This window comes from Aotus nancymaae, unplaced genomic scaffold (assembly GCF_030222135.1).
Source record: "Aotus nancymaae isolate 86718 unplaced genomic scaffold, 86718_ANA_hifiasm-v0.15.2.pri h1tg000155l, whole genome shotgun sequence".
Lineage (NCBI taxonomy): Eukaryota > Metazoa > Chordata > Mammalia > Primates > Aotidae > Aotus > Aotus nancymaae.
In genome coordinates this window covers 6,056,081-6,076,160 of record NW_026988570.1, presented here as the reverse complement: position 1 = coordinate 6,076,160, position 20,080 = coordinate 6,056,081, and the positions used below count along the sequence as shown (strand labels likewise).

At 38.2% G+C, this 20,080-nt stretch overlaps 1 protein-coding gene across 9 annotated transcripts in view; it reads right to left on the bottom strand.

Annotated features, from left to right (window-relative positions):
* Window positions 1-2,685: 2,685 nt before the first annotated feature.
* Window positions 2,686-20,080, bottom strand: part of LIMS1 (LIM zinc finger domain containing 1) — a 147,745-nt gene continuing 130,350 nt past the window's right edge. For 6 of the 9 annotated variants that reach the window (XM_012440707.2, XM_012440711.3, XM_012440710.2 and 3 more), the window contains exons 3-11: window positions 17,341-17,407; window positions 16,046-16,166; window positions 15,455-15,604; window positions 13,097-13,247; window positions 12,436-12,528; window positions 11,101-11,149; window positions 8,691-8,766; window positions 8,308-8,499; window positions 5,480-5,567 (exon numbers count right to left, since the gene is read on the bottom strand). In XM_012440707.2, coding sequence (XP_012296130.1) covers window positions 8,352-8,499; window positions 8,691-8,766; window positions 11,101-11,149; window positions 12,436-12,528; window positions 13,097-13,247; window positions 15,455-15,604; window positions 16,046-16,166; window positions 17,341-17,407 — 855 coding nt within the window. In that variant the 3' untranslated portion in view covers window positions 5,480-5,567; window positions 8,308-8,351. Of the gene's footprint in view, window positions 5,568-8,307; window positions 8,500-8,690; window positions 8,767-11,100; window positions 11,150-12,435; window positions 12,529-13,096; window positions 13,248-15,443; window positions 15,605-16,045; window positions 16,167-17,340; window positions 17,408-20,080 lie in introns of those variants that run through there. The other 3 variants (XM_012440706.2, XM_012440704.2, XM_064371681.1) reach the window with 2 other exon arrangements.

Here is a 20,080-nt window from a genome sequence, read left to right as displayed (position 1 = left end):
CGTAGTCTGTCACCCAAGCTGGAGTGCAGTGGTGTGATCTCAGCTCACAGCAACCTCTGCCTCCCAGGTTCAAATGATTCTCCTGCCTCAGCCTCCCAACTAGCTGGACTACGGGTGTGTGCCACCATACCTAGCTAATTTTTGTATTTTTAATAGAGACAGGGTTTTGCCATGTTGGCCAGGCTGGTCTCAAACTGCTGATCTCAGGTGATCCATCCACCTAGACCTCCCAAAGTGCTGGGATTACAGGCATAAGCCACCATGCCCAGCAGCAAATGGCTTCTTAAATCTAAAATTTTACCAGGCAGGGTGACTGCCTCATCAGAGTGAAGGCTTTACTTTTTACTCTACTACGTTAGAAGTTGTGATAATCAAGACAGGAGCTGCTTATAAGCAGCTAAAGCCCACCATGGCTCCATCTATGGGGAAAATTTTGCCAAAAAACTATGAAAACAATATTGTAGCATATGCTACAATTGATTTAACAGAGCATATTTAATTAAGGGCATATTAAAAAATAAAGTTAGCATTTCCTATTATAGAATTTATTTTGGCAAGCTGAAAACACCATCTGAAGAGTCCCCTTTCTCTCCAAAAAGTCCGAACAAAAAATTTAAAAAACATATCAGTAACATATATTTCCTCTACCTTTTCAAAAGGCCATTTTGCACATATTTATGATCATGTACAGTATTTTAGATCCTACTTTTATTATTATATTTCTCAAGTGGATTAAAAAGAATTTTTTTTTAGACAGGGTCTCGCTGTCACCCAGGCTGGAGTGCAGTGGTGCGATCATAGCTCACTGCAGCTTTGACTTGGGCTCAAGCCATCCTCAGCCTCCAGAGTAGCTGGGGACCATAGGCATATGCCACCATGCCTAACTTTTTGATTTTTTTTTTGTAGAGATGGAGTCTCACCACCACACCTGGCTAATTTTTAATTTTTTTGTATAACTGGGGTCTTGCTATGTTGCTCAGGCTTGTCTTGAACTCCCAGGCTCAAATACTCCTGCTGTGGCCTCCCAAAGTGCTGGGGTTACAGGAATAAACGAAAATGCTCAGCCCCAAGTAGATTTTTCTTTTTTTTTTAAAGCAAAGAAGGGATATTTTTGTTTTTTAGGAAGAAAACCCTGGCTGTGGTCTTTGTGCTGATTTTTAGTTTTAATAGCTTTTAGAATACTTGAATATGGTAAGGGCATAAGGTACACTGACTGCCCATGTATTCACTCACTAAGTGATCACTGAGCTCTTATGGGGTGCTGGGCCCTGTGACTGGCACAGAGGATACAGTGACAAAGTCAACACAGTTCTTCCCCTCAGGGAGTCAACCTTCTGATGGGAACATAAACCAATATTAAAATGCACATCAGAACCACGAGACAGAGGTACACACAAAGAACTAGGGGAACAAATAAGAGAGGGTCAGGAAAGGCTTCACAAATCAGATGATATTTGAGCTGAGCCTCAAAAGCGAGAAGGGTACATTTGTTACAAGAGGGCCGGTTAAGATCTGGGAAAACAAATCAATTCTGTGTGGCACTTGCATTGGTCATTGAGAGAAAGACAGACTAACCGGTTGCCATGGGAGAGTTCGGACTTCATTCTGTTTCAGCGAGCCAATCCGAGGCTGACAGCAAGGGCAAGGTGACTGATGGGTGCAGTGCAAGGACAGCCTGAGGCAAGCAGAGGCTGCAAGTCAGGAGCAGAAGAAAGGTTTCTGGGACCTTTTCACAGCAGAGGTGATGAATTTTGGACTTAGATGTGGGGGCAAATGTAGGTTGTGGGGAGGAGAAATTGAAGTCAAATTGTTATTAGCTTGGGAGCTACACTGATGGTAATGCCAAGAGAAATAGGGAAAACGGGAATGGAAGAGTGCCTAGGATGCCCACTCTCTATCCTCCTTCCCTGTCTGGCCAGCTTCTGTTCATCTCTCAAGATCCAGCTCCTCTAGGAAGCCTTCCCTCCCCTTCCTGGGCTCCCGCCACTACGGTTTAGCATGCTCTGTGTTCACCCCATCCAACACCTCCCACAGGGAGATGTGATGACCTGTCTCACCTCCCCAGGGAAGGAAATGGAATGCAAGACTCAGACAGAGCTCCCAGGATTCTCTACATTTAAGGTGGATGCAGAGGTGGGTGAATCAAGCACTGGAAGAGGAATACTCTGTTAGTGAGTGTCTTCCCAACACACTGCACACAGTGACTCAGGGCTTGCGGAAATTTTTATTAAGCTATATATCTCCTTTCTTTTTTTTCTGAGACGGAGTCTTACTCTGTCACCCAGGCTGGAGTGCAATGGCGCAATCTTGGTTCACTACAACCTCTGCCTCCTGGGTTCAAGTGATTCTCCTGCTTCAGCCTCCAGAGTAACTGGGACTACAGGTGCACAATACCACACCCTGCTAATTTTTGTAGTTTTAGTAGAGATGGGGTTTCACCATGTTGGCCAGGCTGGTCTCAAACTCCCTAAGTGATCCACCAGCCTCGGCCTCCCAAAGTCCTAGGATTACAGGTGTGAGCCACCATGCTTGGCTTGTATCTCCTTTGTGCCAAGATCACGCCATTGCACTCCAGCCTGGGCAACAGAGTGAGACTCCGTCTCAAAAACAAAAACAAAAAACCCCAGCATTTACATTGAATAGAGGGAAGACTACACCATTGTTCTATATTGTTCAAAATTTGGCTTATCCATAGTAACCAGATCATTTTATTCATTTACTTGAATGTTTCCATTACATATTCATGAATACTTCAATTTCCATATGTATTTCATATCTATACCATTCAAATTAAATAATATACAAGTTATTGTTAATAATTATAAACATTTATTAAGCACCAAGAGTATACTGTGGTGGTTGCTATATGAAAACACAATTATCGATTTAGTATCCCTGCCATTGAGCTTACAATCTAAAATGAAATACAACAAGGCTATCAGCCTTCCTCAAAATGTCCTTAAATTAGAAATGGCTACTTTGGCAAATGAGTGAGGCAAAATGACCTATTATTCAAGTGCAGTGTTAATAAGGCTTTGAGTATGATTCAAAGAATATTTTACTTGTACCCATTTTTCCTGATTGTATTATGCTTGCTAAGAAAAACAGTACTTAGAATTTTGGCATGGACAATGAATTATTTCAAATTGCCTTGTAGGACTTTAAACAAAGAGATGCTTACTGGCCTAAGTTTTCCAGCAGCCAGAGAAAGCCCCATTAAAAATATGAACTCGACAAAGTTTCTTTTTTAATCCACTAACACTTTTTCAACTTCTTCCTCTTCTCCTTATATGTAAGGGCTCCAATGATACTACTTATCAGGGAAGAAAGTACTGTATCTAGATAAACTACCCTGAAGTATTAGAAGCTTAGTAAGTGGAACTTCTAGAAAATACTAATTCATATTTTAAAAGAGGACTGAGCAAAGACAGCGGTGGACCCTCTGGCTACAGGAGATGCCTGGCTATGCCTGACATGTAAACAGACATAAGCAGTCGAGTTCAGGCCATGCATCTTCAAAGTGATGAAGAATATATGCAAATGCTTGTTTTTCTGCTCTGTATTTCTCGTGTAGAGGTATATGAGAATTTAGCATCAAGACTCTATATTGCAAACTCTGTCCTATTTTGCCTATATTCATAGTATAATATTTAATAAATACTCCCAAGGTTATCACTGCTGGTTACATATTAGCCAACAAAGGCACACTGAAGAGACTTTGATTCTTACTGTCAAATGCAATGATTGTTTGACACTACTGAACATGTACAATCTTAAACTATGTGATGATTATTTTTAATCATTTATAATTGTTTTAATTCTAAAAGATTACTAAAAAAAAATTGGTTGTAAGGTGTCTGAAAACAAAAATAGAATGTACTCCATAAAGTACATGTGCAGAATTTTTCAAAAAATGCATGCATACAAATATTTAATGGCAGAGTGGTAATATCCTGAGACTTTTTTTTTAATGGCAAAACAGTATTTCAGCAATTTTTGGAAAAAAATTTTTTTCCCTAAGAAGTCTATCTTGGCAACATTCTTTTTAAGTAAGAAAAATGTTGCAGCAGCAACATTTTTTAAATGTTCATAAAGCTCGCTTTCCATTAACAAGTTTATTAAGGAAAAGTGGTCCAGAAACTTCAGGATAAAACTTTTGATAAAAGTAGAATCACAATTTTGACCTAAAACGAATACCAAAACACCCCTCTTCCAATGTAAGCATGTCATTTGTATCTCCTATTTATATTAAATAAATCCAATTAATTACAAGATTTGAAATGAAAAATCTGAAACACATATCAACATCATTCTCTTCTAATAAGATAACAGAAATTAACTTCAGTGGGTTTCCCCTAAAAAGAAAAGACTTTTAAAAAATTTAATTAGAACTGTGTTAAATGAATCTGGGTTTATCAATCTCAGATCTCAATGCACACAGTTTTAGTTGGTATTCTGTGAGATGGCTAGAATTCCTGATTTAAGTATGTAGTACGTATATTTTTTTAAGGCAGGGCAAGTTTAAATATATATAATGCATAGATACTAGCATGGTTATAAAGGCAATATGACTGACATACACATTCACTTTTCTGAAGCAATACATTCCAAGCTACATACAATTTAATTTCATGTCCTATTCTAAGACTACATGCTTGACATTAAGCTTAGAAGCATAGTTGCTGTGATACATTAAAAATACTTCATTTTCCAATATTGTATGTTTTCAAATACCTGGTATACATCTTTTTTGCACAAAAATTTAAAAGACATCCTACTAGCTAGCTATAACTACTGTGTTAAGTCATTATTTGAAGGAAGAATTCACAAGGAGAGCAGATTATAAAACTAAGCATAATAATTATTGCATTTAACTAAAAAAAGTCAGGTGGTTCTGAATTATACTTGTTTTTTTGTCTTAGTAATGTATATATTCACTTCATAGCTACTAGTTTGATAAATATGCTAAGATTGTATAAGACTCGTTTTTCTTGTTTTTGTTTTTCTTGGGTGGTTATTTTTCTTCTCTGTATCCTTCCCCAACAGCAGTTGGAATTTTCTTTTGAATACAAAGTAAATTAATGTTTATACTGTTTTTTTTTTTTTCAATTGAGTCATGTAAAAGCTGACTCCTGTCATTTAAAAAAGTTATATTTAATTTTGGGGGGCCTTAATTAAAATCTAACATTTAACCATGTGTTTTTTTGTTAACAGTCTACATATCAACAAATGGATAAGGGTTGACAAAGGCAAATACTGACTTCATCTGTATTTTAAACATGATTACACAATTTTTTTCTTTCTTAATGAAAAAAATGACATAAAACAATTCATATAGGTCCTCTTCTCTCTCAACTGCTTTGAGATATAGCTTTAAGTATGGGTAGATCAAGACAAGCAATGTTGGTAATCTCTTATCTTGCAAAGAAAAGAAAAAGTAAAATAAAGGAACTTATTTCCTTCCTAAGGTCTCAGCTAGTTTCTTAAGTCTTTTCTTCAGCTCCAATGGAAATTTCTCATAGCACTTCTTACAGACTGGCTTCATGTCAAACTCCACAAACTTATTCCTAAAGACGATAATTATTAAAAAAAAAAAAAAAAAGAAATTAGTGGAAACATATTCAACAAAGATATATAAATATGTGAATTGTATTGAATTAAATGAAGGCAACTAGATGATATCTATATTCATATTAGTAAAAAACCATAATTCTAACCTCAATTCTTACTGTGATATATTAAAAAATACAGTATCATTTTTTTAAAAGTCCTTATAAATTGGTTCCATACATCTATCTGTGTAACACAGACTAATAGATTACATTTTATTCAGTACTAAGTAAACAGGAAATCTAATGTAAATATAATTTACATAAGTAAAGTCAATCACGTATTTTTTTTTTAGAAACAGAGCCTCAACTGTTGCCCAGGCTGCAGTGGTGATCATAGGTCACCGCAGCCTCTAACTCCTGGGCTCAAGCCATCCTCCAACCTCAGCCTCCTGAGTAGCTGGGACACAGGTGCATACTACTAAGCCTGGCTAACTTAAACAAATTTTTTTGTAGCCAAAGGGTCTTGCTGTATTGCCCAGGCTGGTAATCACATTTTAAAACTTTGAGAATACCTTAAAGATAAATTCATCTAAAGGAAAGAATCATATTTTTGTAATGTGAATGAATTCTTTATTGGAGGTAACATGATCTTACTTAGTAATTTAAATTAGCTAGCTATGTGGTTTAATTTATTTTAAATTATAAGAGATTATTTTGGTTATCTGACAGAAAGGTTGGAAGAAAGTTTTTAATCACTCTTTACATAAATATAACCAGATCACCTGTAGTTGTATTGTAAATGGTAGCTATTTGAAGAATTCAACTATTCTTTTGAAAAGCTAGAGCACATATCAATGTATTTGTTAAACGGTCCTGGAGAAGATAACTTTTCAGACAAGCCTCCTGACCATCTGTAATGCATTTCCAACAGGTAGCTATAGGAGCTTATTACTGTTGAAATCCATAGTGTTTAATTTTGAGTTGAGTAAATATACAACTTGATAACTTGTTCTATCTGTGAAATTATATTCAGGTAGCATTTATGAAATAAATATAGTGGTATACTGTCATCAATAAGAAAAATGATAAAATCTGCTGATGTTTTGACTATATTGAAACATGATACTAAACTAGACTTTGCTTCAAGATCATTTTAAAGGACAATGTTAATAACAAAGGTAATTCCTAAACACATCTTTAAAATGAAAAATCTTTTATTTTAAAACACCACACTGGGAATTATTTTACAGCTTTTCTCCCAAGGTCTTCTTAGAGCAAAAGCTATTAAAACTGCCAATTTTTTGATAAAAGAAAAAAATTATTCTTGTTTTTGGAGAGACTACCTTAGTAAGCTTTCCACTGTTTAAATCTTTTTTTTTTTTTTTTTTGAGATGGAGTTTCACTCTGTTGCCCAGAGTGGATTGCAGTGGCAATATCTCGGCTCACTGCAACTTCCACCTCCCAGGTTCAAGTGATTCTCCTGCCTCAGCCTCATGAGTAGCTGAGATTACAGAAACCAGTCACCATCCCTGGCTAATTTTTTTGTATTTTTAGTAGAGATCGGGTTTCACCATGTTGCCCAGGATGGTCTCGAACTCCTGACCTTAAGTGATCTGCTGCCTTGGCCTCCCAAAGTGCTGGGATTACAAGCATGAGCCACCATGCCCGGCTCATTGTTTTAATCTTATATTTACATTTTAATTCCTCTTTATAGAAGGAAACATGTAAACTGAAACAAAATATTTTTAGACCTCCAAACACAATGGTAACTATGAGGGAAAAATGGAAAAATCATGCTAGTAATTCAAGAGAACTTCAAGGATTGAAATACTTCCCATAAAAATCAGGAATAAAAGAGACTTTGAAGACACTGAGTAAATGAATTCATAAACAATAGCTTATGGGCATTGTATGAATGCATACATAAACATCACAGAAGAAGATGTCCTATGTAAATCAGATGGACTTTGCCTAGATGTGAAACATGCTGAAAGATTTTTTTTTTTTGAGACAGAGTCTCACTCTTTTGCCCAAGCTGGAGTGCAGTGGTATAGTCATAGCTCACTGCAACCTTAGCCTCCTGAGTAGCTGGGACTACAGGTATGGTCCACCATGCCGAGTTAATTTTTTTTTTTTGTCGGATGGGGTTTGGTCACGTTATCCAGGCTGGTCTCAAAATCTTGGGCTCAAGCAATCTTTCCACCACCCTGGCCTCCCAAAGTGCTGGGATTAAAGGCATGAGCCATCGTGCTTGGCTATGCTGAAATAATACAATTTCATAACTTAGAACATAAGTTTTTTAAAATATCATATTTTTAAAAATATCAAACAACACTTATAATTTGACAATTAAATGATTTTGGCAAAGAAACAAAAAAAAACCCAGGATTTTAAAAGCTACAGTTATTAGACAAAAATTCTTTAAAACTTTTTCCAGGGTCTATTAAGAGATTAGAATTCTTCCCTTTAAATCCATTAAAAAAATAGAAATGTATAACATGGTGTTCAAAAAATGAGGTGAGTGAGTCTACAGAGTAAGTGAAATATATGACCACAAACCTGTATTAAGTATGGAGCATATTCATTTAATCTTTGTAATTTTAGTAATTATGCAAAAGGACCAACTCTACGGAGGACAAATACTTGTATTTCAATCTCTGATGACTACAAATACATGCCCAAAAGTTGTGGGGGTAGGGGCGAGGAAGAAAGCAAAAGACAGAAACAGAACAAAAACATATTCCAAAGGACTAACCAAAGGAGAAAGTAGTGAAAACGATGACAGAGGGATAGAAAAGTTTACAAACAGACTGGCTTTTTCTTTTTCTGCTTGTCCTTATCCTTTGCTTCTCTCTCGCGTTTGGCAAGTCGCCTCTTAAATTCTTCTGGCATTTTCTCATAACAGTGTTTGCAGACTGGCTTTAGGTCAATTTCAACAAATTTATCCCTTTGAGCAGGACAAAGAAGGAACAGAAGAAAGAACAGGGAAAAATTAAAGGAAGAACCTTTACTTTCAGAAGGCCTGAACAGAAAGAAGAAATAAGAAATCAAATAATTCTCTTTTTCTAGGATTTTTTTTAAGTGTCACCCCAAAGTTTTCAGTCTTAAGATTCACATTGGACAAAACCATAGACTTACTTGAGTGTTAATTTAGCGTTGCATGTAGAACAGGCAAAGCAGTTCACGCACCAGGCCTTATTAAGAGCAGAGACCACTAGACAAAGAGGAAAGAGATCTGGTCACATGGAAATACATCAGTATGGGGAGCAGGGCAGCTTAGAATTTCAACTCTAAAACAGAACTATGACTGCAATGACTATGTCTGTGGCACCTGGGGGAGACTTTTTTTTTTTTTTTTTTTTTTTTTAAATGAGACAGGGTCTTGATCTGTTGCCCAGGCTGAAGTGTGGTGGCACAATCTTGGCTCACTGTAGACCCAACCTCCTGGGCTCAAGTGATCCTCCCATCTCAGCCCCCTGAGTAGCTAGAACTACAGGTGCATACCACCACACCTGGTTAATTTTTTTTTTTTTGAGATGGAGTCTCACTCTGTTGCCAGGCTGGAGTGCAGTAGCGTGATCTTGGCTCACTGCAACCTCTGCCCCCTGGGATAAAGCAATTTTCCTGCCTTAGCCTCCTGAGTAGCTGGGATTACAGGCATGCACCACCATGCCCAGCTAATTTTAGTATTTTTAGTAGAGATGGGATTTTCACCATGTTGGTCAGGATGGTCTCGATCTCTTGACCTCATGATCCACCTGCGTCAGCCTCCCAAAGTGCTGGGATTATAGGTGTGAACCACCGTGCCCAGCCTACACCTGGCTAGTTTTCTTATTTTTTGTAGAGACAGGGTTTTGCCATGTTTCCCAGGCCGGTGTTGAACTCCTGGGCTCAAGCAATCTGCCTGCCTCAGTATCCCAAAATGCTGAGATTACAGGTATGAACCACCATGCCCAGCCAAGAACCTCTTTCTTGAGAGGTTTTTTTTTTCTTTGTTTTTGAGACAGGGTCTCACTCTGTTGTTCAGGTTGTATTGCAGTGATGTGATCACAGTTCGAACTCCTGGGTTTAAGCAATCTTCTCACCTCATTCTCCTGTGTAGCTGGGATCACAGGTGTGTGCCACCACGTCTGGCTCATTTTTTATTTTTATTTTGTAGAGATGGAAGTCTATGTTGCCCAGGGTGGTCTTGAACTCCGGGCCTCAAGCAATTCTCCTGCCTTGGCCTCTCAAAGTGCTGGGATTACAGGCGTAAGCCACCACACCTGGCCCTCAACCTTTATGTATACAGTTGTTTCTCAGTATGTGCAGGATACTGTTTCTAGGATGCTGTGTAGATACCAAAATCTCAGATGCTCAAGTGCCTGATATAAAATGCACATAACCTACGTACACGGTCTCATATACTTTAGATAATCTCTAGATTATAATTCCTAGTACAATGTGTGATATATAGTCATTATACTGTACTATTTTTATATTGTTATTTTTCTCTAAATATTTTTGATCCATAGTTGGTTGTATCACCAAATGTTTGGATCCAGCCCTTGAATACGGAGGGCTGACTTTAATCTTTCCCTGTTCTAAGTATCCTATGAAGGTATAAATGATGTGTGCCATATCTTACACCAGCAACCGTGCCCCCTTGGCCCAGGCACATGTGGAGACTGTCCATGCATAGTGTTGGTTAGGTGAGCTTGCTGTTTCTGTACCTACTGCTGTTGGCCCAACAAGGAAATATGAACTAGATAAATAATTCTGAAAAATCCAGGCATTAACTTATTTGTCTGTAGGAGTCTTTTTTCCAGAGCTGATGATAACAAGAAAGTTTCCTTTGCAGTTTCTTTTACCTGGCGTCTGTTTCACAGAGGAGGGAGGTAAGTTTTATTTTCAATGGCACTAAAGATTGTTTTCCTAGACTAATCTTTTCACAAACTGCACATGAACAGTGTTTCAAAAGTACTTCCTGAATTAGGTGATGTCTGCAGGGAGCCATGAATCATGCTGAAAACAGGATTGTTCAAAACTTTGCCAGGAAGTCTCTGGCAGAATTGTGTTAGCAACTGTTAGCAAACACAGCTGCTTCCTTTCTGTTCCAGTCAATCAGCCCAGCCTAATTACCACAGTACAAGGGTAGTAAGTCCTAGATGTGCTTGCTGATAACTGCCAGGTTTTAGCATGTGCAAGTCAAAGTGCCTCTTCCTAACTATGATAGCAGATTAAACTGTTCCTAATAAATGTTGTTATGGAGCTTCCTGGAACTGGACAGAAACAGGTCTTATGGTCCACTAGGGATAGTTCCCATGATTGCTGGCATACAACACTGTGGCAGTGGCTGAAAGTAGTATCATAAATGAGTAACAAATCCGACTCTTTGATATTATCATCTTACTGCTACAGATTACTTGGGAAATACACCAAAGAAAGAGAAAAAGCAACTGATAATGCTCACATTCCAAACAACAGCAATCACCAACCTGAATTTCCACATGACCCAAGTGTTTTTGTGTCAAAGTGGTACCAATCTAAAACTCACACAGATACTTACCATCACCTTCTATAACACGATTGCAGTGAAAGCAAACATCACCAAATAGCTGAAAATAAAAAAAGGTGGTTCAAGATGTGTTAGAATTAAGTTTTAGAATATGGAACATTTAAAAACAAACAGCTGGTTATCTAAATCAAGAATTTATCACTACTGGAGACAATTAGTAAAAGTTCTTTGACAAATTTTTACTTTTTACAATGAAAATAATTCACTTTCACCAATTAAAAAAAATCTTCCCAGAAGACAATTTGAGCACCCAAATAAGTAATGTAAAATATAGAAATCTGTGAGTATATATGGAAAGGAAACAGATAAATGAATAAACCTATAGATGGGAGAGGAGGTGGGTTCTTGCTCAGGCAGAGCGCTGAGGACCAGACTATGGGTAGAGGGTGTGGGGCTAGAGAACTGTCATTTGCAGCTGGTGCAGAGGCAAGAATCATAATGTGGTGGGTTGATGAGGAACAAGACATTTCCATGGTCATAAAATGATGGCCCACAGATTGCTTCTTTCTTACAAAGGAGGGAAGGAAATTGTAATTCATAGTGATGTTATCAGCCAGCATTGTGCCTGGGAGATCATCAGTGCAAGAGAGGTGATAATGAAGGGCTCCAGGGGCAAGGCTCTGAGAGAATGCACTGCTACTGTGTGAGGCTGCAACCTGCTGTGTATAACCTCATCTAACCACAGAGAAGCAGCAGATGAACCCAAGTGGAAAGTAGTCTATTAAAAGAGGGTAGGGGGGCCCTCTGCATCCCTCCAAAATGTCAATATCATCAAAAATTTAAAAAGGCTCTGGAAATGTTCCAGATTTAAGAAGGCTAAAAAAAATCACAACCTAGACTGGGTCCAGTCTAGGAGTAGAAAAAAATGCTATGAGGACATTATTGACTCAAGTGACAAAACTGGAATAAATGGGTTAAAGTATGATATCAATACTGATAACTACAATTATGTTAGAGAGTCTCATATTCTTGGGAAATACATATTGAAGTATTTAGGGGTAAAGGAGTATGATGAATTTATTGGCAAATGCTTTAGAAACAGCCATCATATTTGTGTATAATATTTATGTAAGTATGTGTTTTACACAGCAAGACTGAGCACAGGAAATGATAAAGCAAACAGTGGACTTGAATGAAAGGCATACAGGTATTCTTTTTATTTTTTATTTTATAGTTAGCTTCTGAGTCTGAAATTATTTCCTAAATAGTTAAAAACAAATCTCTCCTGAACAATGTACATCTTCCAAGAGATTTCCTTGTAGCTAAACTACTGATAAGCTTAAGTTCATAAAAGTCTATCTAGCATCCAGTGACTAAGGTCAATACCTGGTTATAGTGGGTTTCACAATATGCCAGGCCTTTCCTCTCATAATGGCGATGTCCAAGGAAGGGTTTCTCACACTTGGCGCAAACAAAATGCTGAAAAAAAAATTGCTATAGGTCATTTTTGATTTGCCATATTTTATATCTAATAAAATAAACCACAAAGTTAACCTATCTTCAGAGAAGATGAATGAACATTTGAGATAGTCATTTGATTTGGCCATAGGTAGCTCCCTAATATAATACTTTTGCAGTTTTAATTCACGTGTCTGTCTTTGACAGGTTGCTTTAAGACATAGTCTATTACAATAGCCCAAAAAGAGCAAAGAGATGAGCACCCCAGTAGCACCTATAAAGAAGGAGCTGCTGCTGGATACAGACCATGGCACTTCCTGCTTCAAGAAGGCTTTAGGAGCAAAAGTCCACATCCTGTATCATTACTGAGACATTCACAAAAGCAGTATACATTCTATATTCTTAACTCTCAGCAAGTCAGTTGTCTTTAAAATGTCTATGTTTAACCTTTAGAATCTCCTAAATCTTGCCAGGACACCTGAATCATGGAGATTTGAAAGTACTGGTTACCTCTAAATCATAGAGATTTGAAAGGATTGATTACCGCTGAATCACGGAAGTTTGAAATGATTGGTTACTCTGAACTTACCTCCACATGCCACTGCTTGCCCATGGCGTTCACCACGCGCCCTTCAATGGGCCGTCGGCAAGCACCGCAGATGGGGACCCCCATTTTATCATGGCATGGCAGGCAGTACAGCTCCCCTTTGAGTTCCCGTGCATCGGCAGTCAGCTCCTTCCTGTCCATGAGAAAGACACCCAGCTTAATACTGAGAGAAAAATAGCCAACCGATGGGGCCAGCACAATTTTTGAAAGGTTTTTTAAGAGATTACTATGACAATCCCTGCAAATTTCTTTTTCTCCCTTTAGAAGTGATCAGAGTAACCTGAATTAATAGGCCTGAATAGGTTTCAGATTCCTACCAAAACATCTGTATCTTAAAAGGATAAGATGCAAGACTAGGTTAGATATATACCACCACACCAGTCATATTCATCATTTCCTTCTTATATAATCACATTACATTTTAGTCCATTTGTCTTCCTTTAAAAGCTACAGGGAATAATCACAGTGCTGAGGGTAGACTCAGTAATACTACCTGCTATGGTGTGAATGCATCCCCCAAAATGCATGATCCCCAATGCAGGTGTCAGGAGGTGGGGACTCTAAGGGGTGATTAGATCATGAAGACTCTACCCTCATGGATGGATTAACGCTGTTACTGAGGGAGTGGGTTCCTTATAAAAGAACGAGTTCAGCTTCCTTCCTTCTCTTCCTCCCTTTCCCTCTCCTCCCACCCTCTGTGTGATGCCCTCTGCCATGTTATGATGCAGCAAGAAGGTCCTCACTAGATGCCAGCCCCTTAATCTTGGACTTCCTAGCCTCCAGAACCATGAGCCAAATAAATTTCTGTTTGTTACAAATTACCCAGTTTGTGGTATTCTGTTATAGGCATGTAAAAGAGACTAAGACACTACTTTTCCAAGCAAACTGAGAAGATGATAGACTAGTTCCATTTACTAACAATTATTTAAATTGTCACAAGCTGTTGAAAAGAGCTATAGGTTAATAGGTTTAGGTTTATTTTCATAAACACATGCCCAGAATTTTCCTTCTCCAAATACTCAAATTAAATATTATTTTCAGTCTCCTGCATCAATAAACATTTGGTCAGAGATGGTTCCAATTAGTCAAATGGACTTGTTTGAATTTCACCCCTTTGAAGTAATTCTATAGGAAAAGTAGACAGAGGAGAATCCCCCAAGAGGAAGGATAGGCAAGAAAATGACATATGGCACAAACTGATAATTCAATCACAAAAGATGAAATGGCTGAACTTATACCACCAAACGGTTTTCTTAATATTTAGCCTACTGTTTCTTCTCCATCCCTACTATAATTTAGCATGTAAGTTCACATTAACTACAGTAAAGAATCTTTATCCACTAAATTTTTATAATAATTTAGAAAATTCATAGCCCAACAATTTATCATAACTTTTTGAAGACAAAAAATTAAATACATTTCTTTTAGATGTAAACCAAGCAAAATTAAATATAACAATGTATTTTAAGATAATACCTAATTATTACAACTGTAAAAGTAATGCATGTACAAAGATAAGACCTTTTTTTGGAGATATTTTTGGATCTTCTATTGGAAAAACAGTGATGACAAATAGTTCTGGGGATATTGGGGGTATTTGAATATGGACTGATAGTTGATATTATAAGATTATTGCTAAGTTGCTTACGTATGGTAAGAGTACTGTGGTTCTGGACAGGTGCAGTGGCTCATGCCTGTAATCCCAGCACTTAGGGAGGCTGAGATGGGTGGATTGCTTGAGCTCAGGAGTTCGAGACCAGCCTGGGCAACATAGCAAGACTCCATCTCTACAGAAAATTTTAAAAAATTAGTCGGGAAGGGTGGCATGTGCCTGATGTCCTAGCTACTCTGGAGGCTGAGGTGGGAGGATTGCTTGAGCCCAGGAGGTTGAAGCTGCAGTGAGGGATGATCGCCCACTGCACTACAGCCTGGGCAATACAGTGAGATCCTGTCTCAAGAAAAAATTTAAAAAAAAAAAAAAAATTTTTTTTTAAGTATCGTGGTTCCATAGGAAAATGCCCTTATTCTCAGGAGATGTATACTGAGTCATGAGAAATTTTAGAGGTATGTGTATACATGCACACATACACACATACATGGGAGGGTGAAACGAGAACGTGTATTGTACACACACAAGCATGATAACATGGTAAATGGTGAAATAAAATTAAGGGTACACAGATTTCATTATATCATTCTCTTGACCCTTCTATAGTTTTAACATTTTCTAGACTAAAAATTGGGGAAAAACAATTTGGTTTGCTAGAGTAACAGAAATATAGATAAATATAATCTTTCCTTCCCACTGCCTGTGTAATAAAAAAGAAACAATCCCAATACCCGCAGTTGGCGCAGTTGAAATGATCTGGATGGTAGGGGTCATTCTTGAATATCAGAGGCTGCTCGTCGATGATGGCATGGCATTTCTGGCAGATGTATTTCCCAAGGCCTCTGGCTTTCTCACGATTATGACAGGGGCGACACAGGTGTCTAAACGGAGCCAAAATTTAAATGTAAAAATTTAGGTTCTTTCTAATAGTTAGAAAAAAACATGGTTCCCTTATCTCTGAAAAGAAATTAAACAATTTCTTTAAAAAAAAAAATCACTCCTCTGCTTTTTAACAGAGCAGAATCAAGCTACATGAAAAATGTGTTCCAACCCCAATATCTGACTGATCTTTAAGAAACTCCATCTATGTACATCCCCCGTTGGTAGTTCAGCCATGCGTGGAGCAATTACGCCTTGTGCACAGCAACACAAGGGTCCACTCGCAGCAGCAACATTCAGTCAACACACTGCAGTGTCTTGAGTTCCCATGCCCTCAATTCGGTGTCCTACAGAACTGCCTTACGTCCCACACGGAGAATACACATGATCTTGTCACAGTCACATTATTCACCCACATCTGACAAGGATGAAAATCCACCTACCTCCCAGCATTCTTGACAAACCCGATATCTGCCAGAACTTCCTGGCAGAGGTCACAGCGGAAGCACTCCGGATGCCAGCTGTTATTCATGGCTTTGATAACTCGGCCAATGATGAATTCACCTGTGGGAAAGCAACACACAAAGGATGTTACTAAGTAACATCCTAAGTAACAAGCATGGCACTTTATTTACTAAGAGGGCAATTAAGGAAAAACAGTGAGAGAAAAAAAGGTTTAAACCTTTCTCCATAGAGGAACTTTTTATTTATGTGTGTACTAGAGTAAGCACATTAGAAAAAAAGGTTTTTGTTTCATCTGAGTCCTTGTTTTTGATTCAGTTGCCCCATTTTTGGGCTGTTCTGTCTTCTCTGAATATACCTTTCCTTTCCAAACTGGGCTCTCTTGAATGCCTTTTGGTTATTTCTGGTCATTGTCAGCATAGACAACTGAAATCTATAGCAGTTTCTTATAACCCATACTTACTTTATTCTTTCATTAAACCTTTTGAACATTCTACTCAGTTTCTTCCATCTCTGGAAACCTCGCAGAGCTATTAACAACCAGTGAAGTGGCCAACATGCAAGCAAGTTAATCACTTATGTGCCATGCAAGCAGCGCTTAAGCATCCCTAAGCATCTGAAGTACCTCACGGATGTCTTCCCTGCCTCTTTCCTGGCAAAATCAAAAGCAAGTAGATAAAAGCTGTGTTAACACAGGAAAAGAACACTCCCAAATGCCAACCGATAGGAGTCCTAGTTCATCCTGAAATACCTCTACCCTAAATGTCCTTAAAAATCAATTATCTCTGGTTTTGATACTTCTCCAGCTTGTTAAATATTAACAATAGGGAAGAGGACTGATGAAGTATCCAACAGTTATTCATAATGAGCACCAAAAACCATTTTTACCATTGATACTTTACCAGTGTGAAATGACTGAAGTAATTTGGAAACTTACTTGTCCTCCCCCTGACAAGATGGAGTTTTGCTCTGTTGCCTAGGCTGGAGTGAAACGGCACAGTCTCAGCTCACTGCAGCCTCCACCCGCTGCGTTCAAGCAATTCTCCTGCCTCAGCTTCATGAGTAGCTGGGATTATAGGCACCTGCCACCATGCCCAACTAAGTTTTGTAGTTTTAGTAGAGACAGGGTTTTCCCATGTTGGCCAGACTGGTCTCAAACTCCTGACCTCAGGTGATCCTCCCACCTCCACCTCCCAAAGTGCTGGGATTACAGGTGTGAGCCACCGCACCTGACCAGAAACTTACTTTTTACTTGACATTTAGCAGTAAAACTTACCACACTGATGACAGCAAGGGGCAAAGAGCATCTGAAAGTCATGTTCACAGTACTTTCTTCCTTCAAACTGAAAGAGAGGGTACCATCAACTTACATACACAAAACAATCACAGGAGGAATATAATTATTTGATGGAGATAGACAGGAAAGATGTTTCTGAACTAAGAGTTCTACCCTAAGAATTTATAACTCTACCATGATTTTGAAAAGCAGATACACTTTTGCACCTACCATACCTCTACATGTTGGTACAGAAAAGACATACGGAACAAGCTGAGGCTAGACTCAATATTACACCAGGGACTGGTGACCTGGCTTCTAACTGTGCTGAACTGATTTCTGGTTCACATACCCTGCCTTTAATGAATCTGATGAGAGCTATGGACCATCTCTCTCTCCAGAAAGTATGCACATACATACAACTCACCTCCCACATTTTTTAGGTCGGTATCTAGCACACTGTATTTTATTTTATTTTATTAAAAGATAGGAGTCTTGCTATACTGCCCAGGCTGGTCTTCAACTCCTGGCCCAAAGCAATTCTCCTACCTTGGCCTCTCAAAGCACTTGGACCACCGGCGTGAGCCAGTACGCTCAGCCCTAACACATTCTAAAATGACCAAAATCCATTTAAAAACATTATTTTAACAGTTAGGATTTTTACATCCTTCATTACTTAAACTGTTTTCATTTCATTTCCTCCAATTTTATCCTAGAATTTTTTTTGTACTTGTCTTTAATCACCCTACCATACTTTTCTACAATCAAAATATATATAACATGAAATTTTAAAATGTGCTTTAACTTCTGAATAAGGCTGTAAAGGTTAACATTCATTTTCTTCTGTATTATCATTACAATGATTAGTACAGGACAAGCAAGACATAAAGATTAATTTTTTATACTATTTGTTTACTTGAAAAGCATATCTTAGTGATAGTGGAATAAGTAGGGCTGCTCTTTCCTCCCACAATTATTTCATGTATCTCATGCATAAACGTGGCTTTCCACTAGAAGTGTCAGGTTCAATATTAATTCTAGGTCTATTTTCTATTTTGGATGTTGCTTTATTTTAAAGATATAAATGCTAAGAAATGTTTTTCACATTACTAAGTTGTGAGAATTTCTTTTTTTCCTCTTTTATTGCTCTGTTGCCTGGCTGGAGTGCAGCGGCGTAATCTTGGCTCACTGCAACTTCCGCATCCCGGTTTCAAGCAATTCTCCTGCCTCAGCCTCCTGAGTAGCTGGGATTATAGGTGCATGTCACCATGCCCAGCTAATTTTTGTATTTTTGGTAGAGACGGGGTTTCACCATGTTGGCCAGGATGGTCTCAATCTCTTGACCTCGTGATCCACCCACCTTGGCCTCCCAAAGGGCTGGGATTACAGGCGTGAGCCACCGCTCTCAGCTGAGAATTATTACAGTAATGTCTATCTCCCCTTGAATCTTTGAGCTTCTTACAAGTTATATGCCAAAGTCACGCACTGTTTGATTATCAAAATCCATTTTTAATGATGTATCAGTTGTCAACTCAATTTTCTCAATTTATGGCTATAGATTTAGTTCATCCAATTTAGTGAACATATCCACCACTGATTAACATATCTACCACCCTGATACTGTGAAATACATATTTGGTCTTCCTCTCAGCTTCCTGGCATACAGCTCCTAAAATCCTTGGGATCTTAAAAGTGACGTCTTTTTCTATGCTAATGAGGTGACCAGTGACTGACAGCCCCTAAGCAGATTTAGGATGGGGCTGGTTACCAGAAAGAACAAGGCAGAATTGGATGATAAGTCAGTTCTTACTGTTGAACAAGCCAAAGCATGTTTTCTCCTAGAAAAAACACTTTTTGTTTTTCAGTCTCACTCTGTTGCCCAGGCTGGAGTACAGTGGCGCAGTCTCGGCTCACTGCAACTTCTGCCTCCTCTTGGGTTCAAGCAATTCTCTTGCCTCAGCCTCCTGAGTAGCTGGGATTACAGGCACCTGCCACTGCACCCAGCTAATTTTTGTATTTTTAATAGAGATGGGGTTTCACCATGTTGCTCAGGCTGTTCTGGAACTCCTGACCTCAAGTGATCTGCCTGGCTCAGCCTCCCAAAGTGCTAAGATTACAGGTGTGAGCCACTATGTCCAGCTTTTACTTTTTCATTCAAATGAATAAGCTGTAATATATTTAATGTATCTTTTTGTTTACAGGCACACAATACCTTGCCCAGCTTACTGTATCTGGTTTTTAAAGTTTATTAACAGAAAATAAATTGATATGCTATTACTTAATACTCTGTCATACTACATTGCAATGTGCAGCCAAAATTACGAGTATTTATGAAGTGCAATATATTTCTGATAAATATATGCTATCTATATGTATAAAAATCTGATGTTTAGCTTTCAGCAGTAATCAACAGAAGTACCATATGATCCAGCAATCTCACTAGTGGGAATATATCCAAAGGAAATGAAATCAGTATGTGAAAGAAATATCTGCACTCTCATGTTTACTGCAGCACTATTCACAAAAGCCAAGATTTGGAAGCAACCTAACTAACTGTCCATCAACAGACAAATGGATAAAAAAACATGGTACATATATACCCAGTGGAGTATTCTTCAGCTATAAAAAAGAATGAGGTGTTATCATCTGTGGCAATATGTATGAACCTATAGGACATTACATTAAGTGAAATAAGCACAGAAGGACAAATACTACATGATCTCACTCATATGTAGAATCT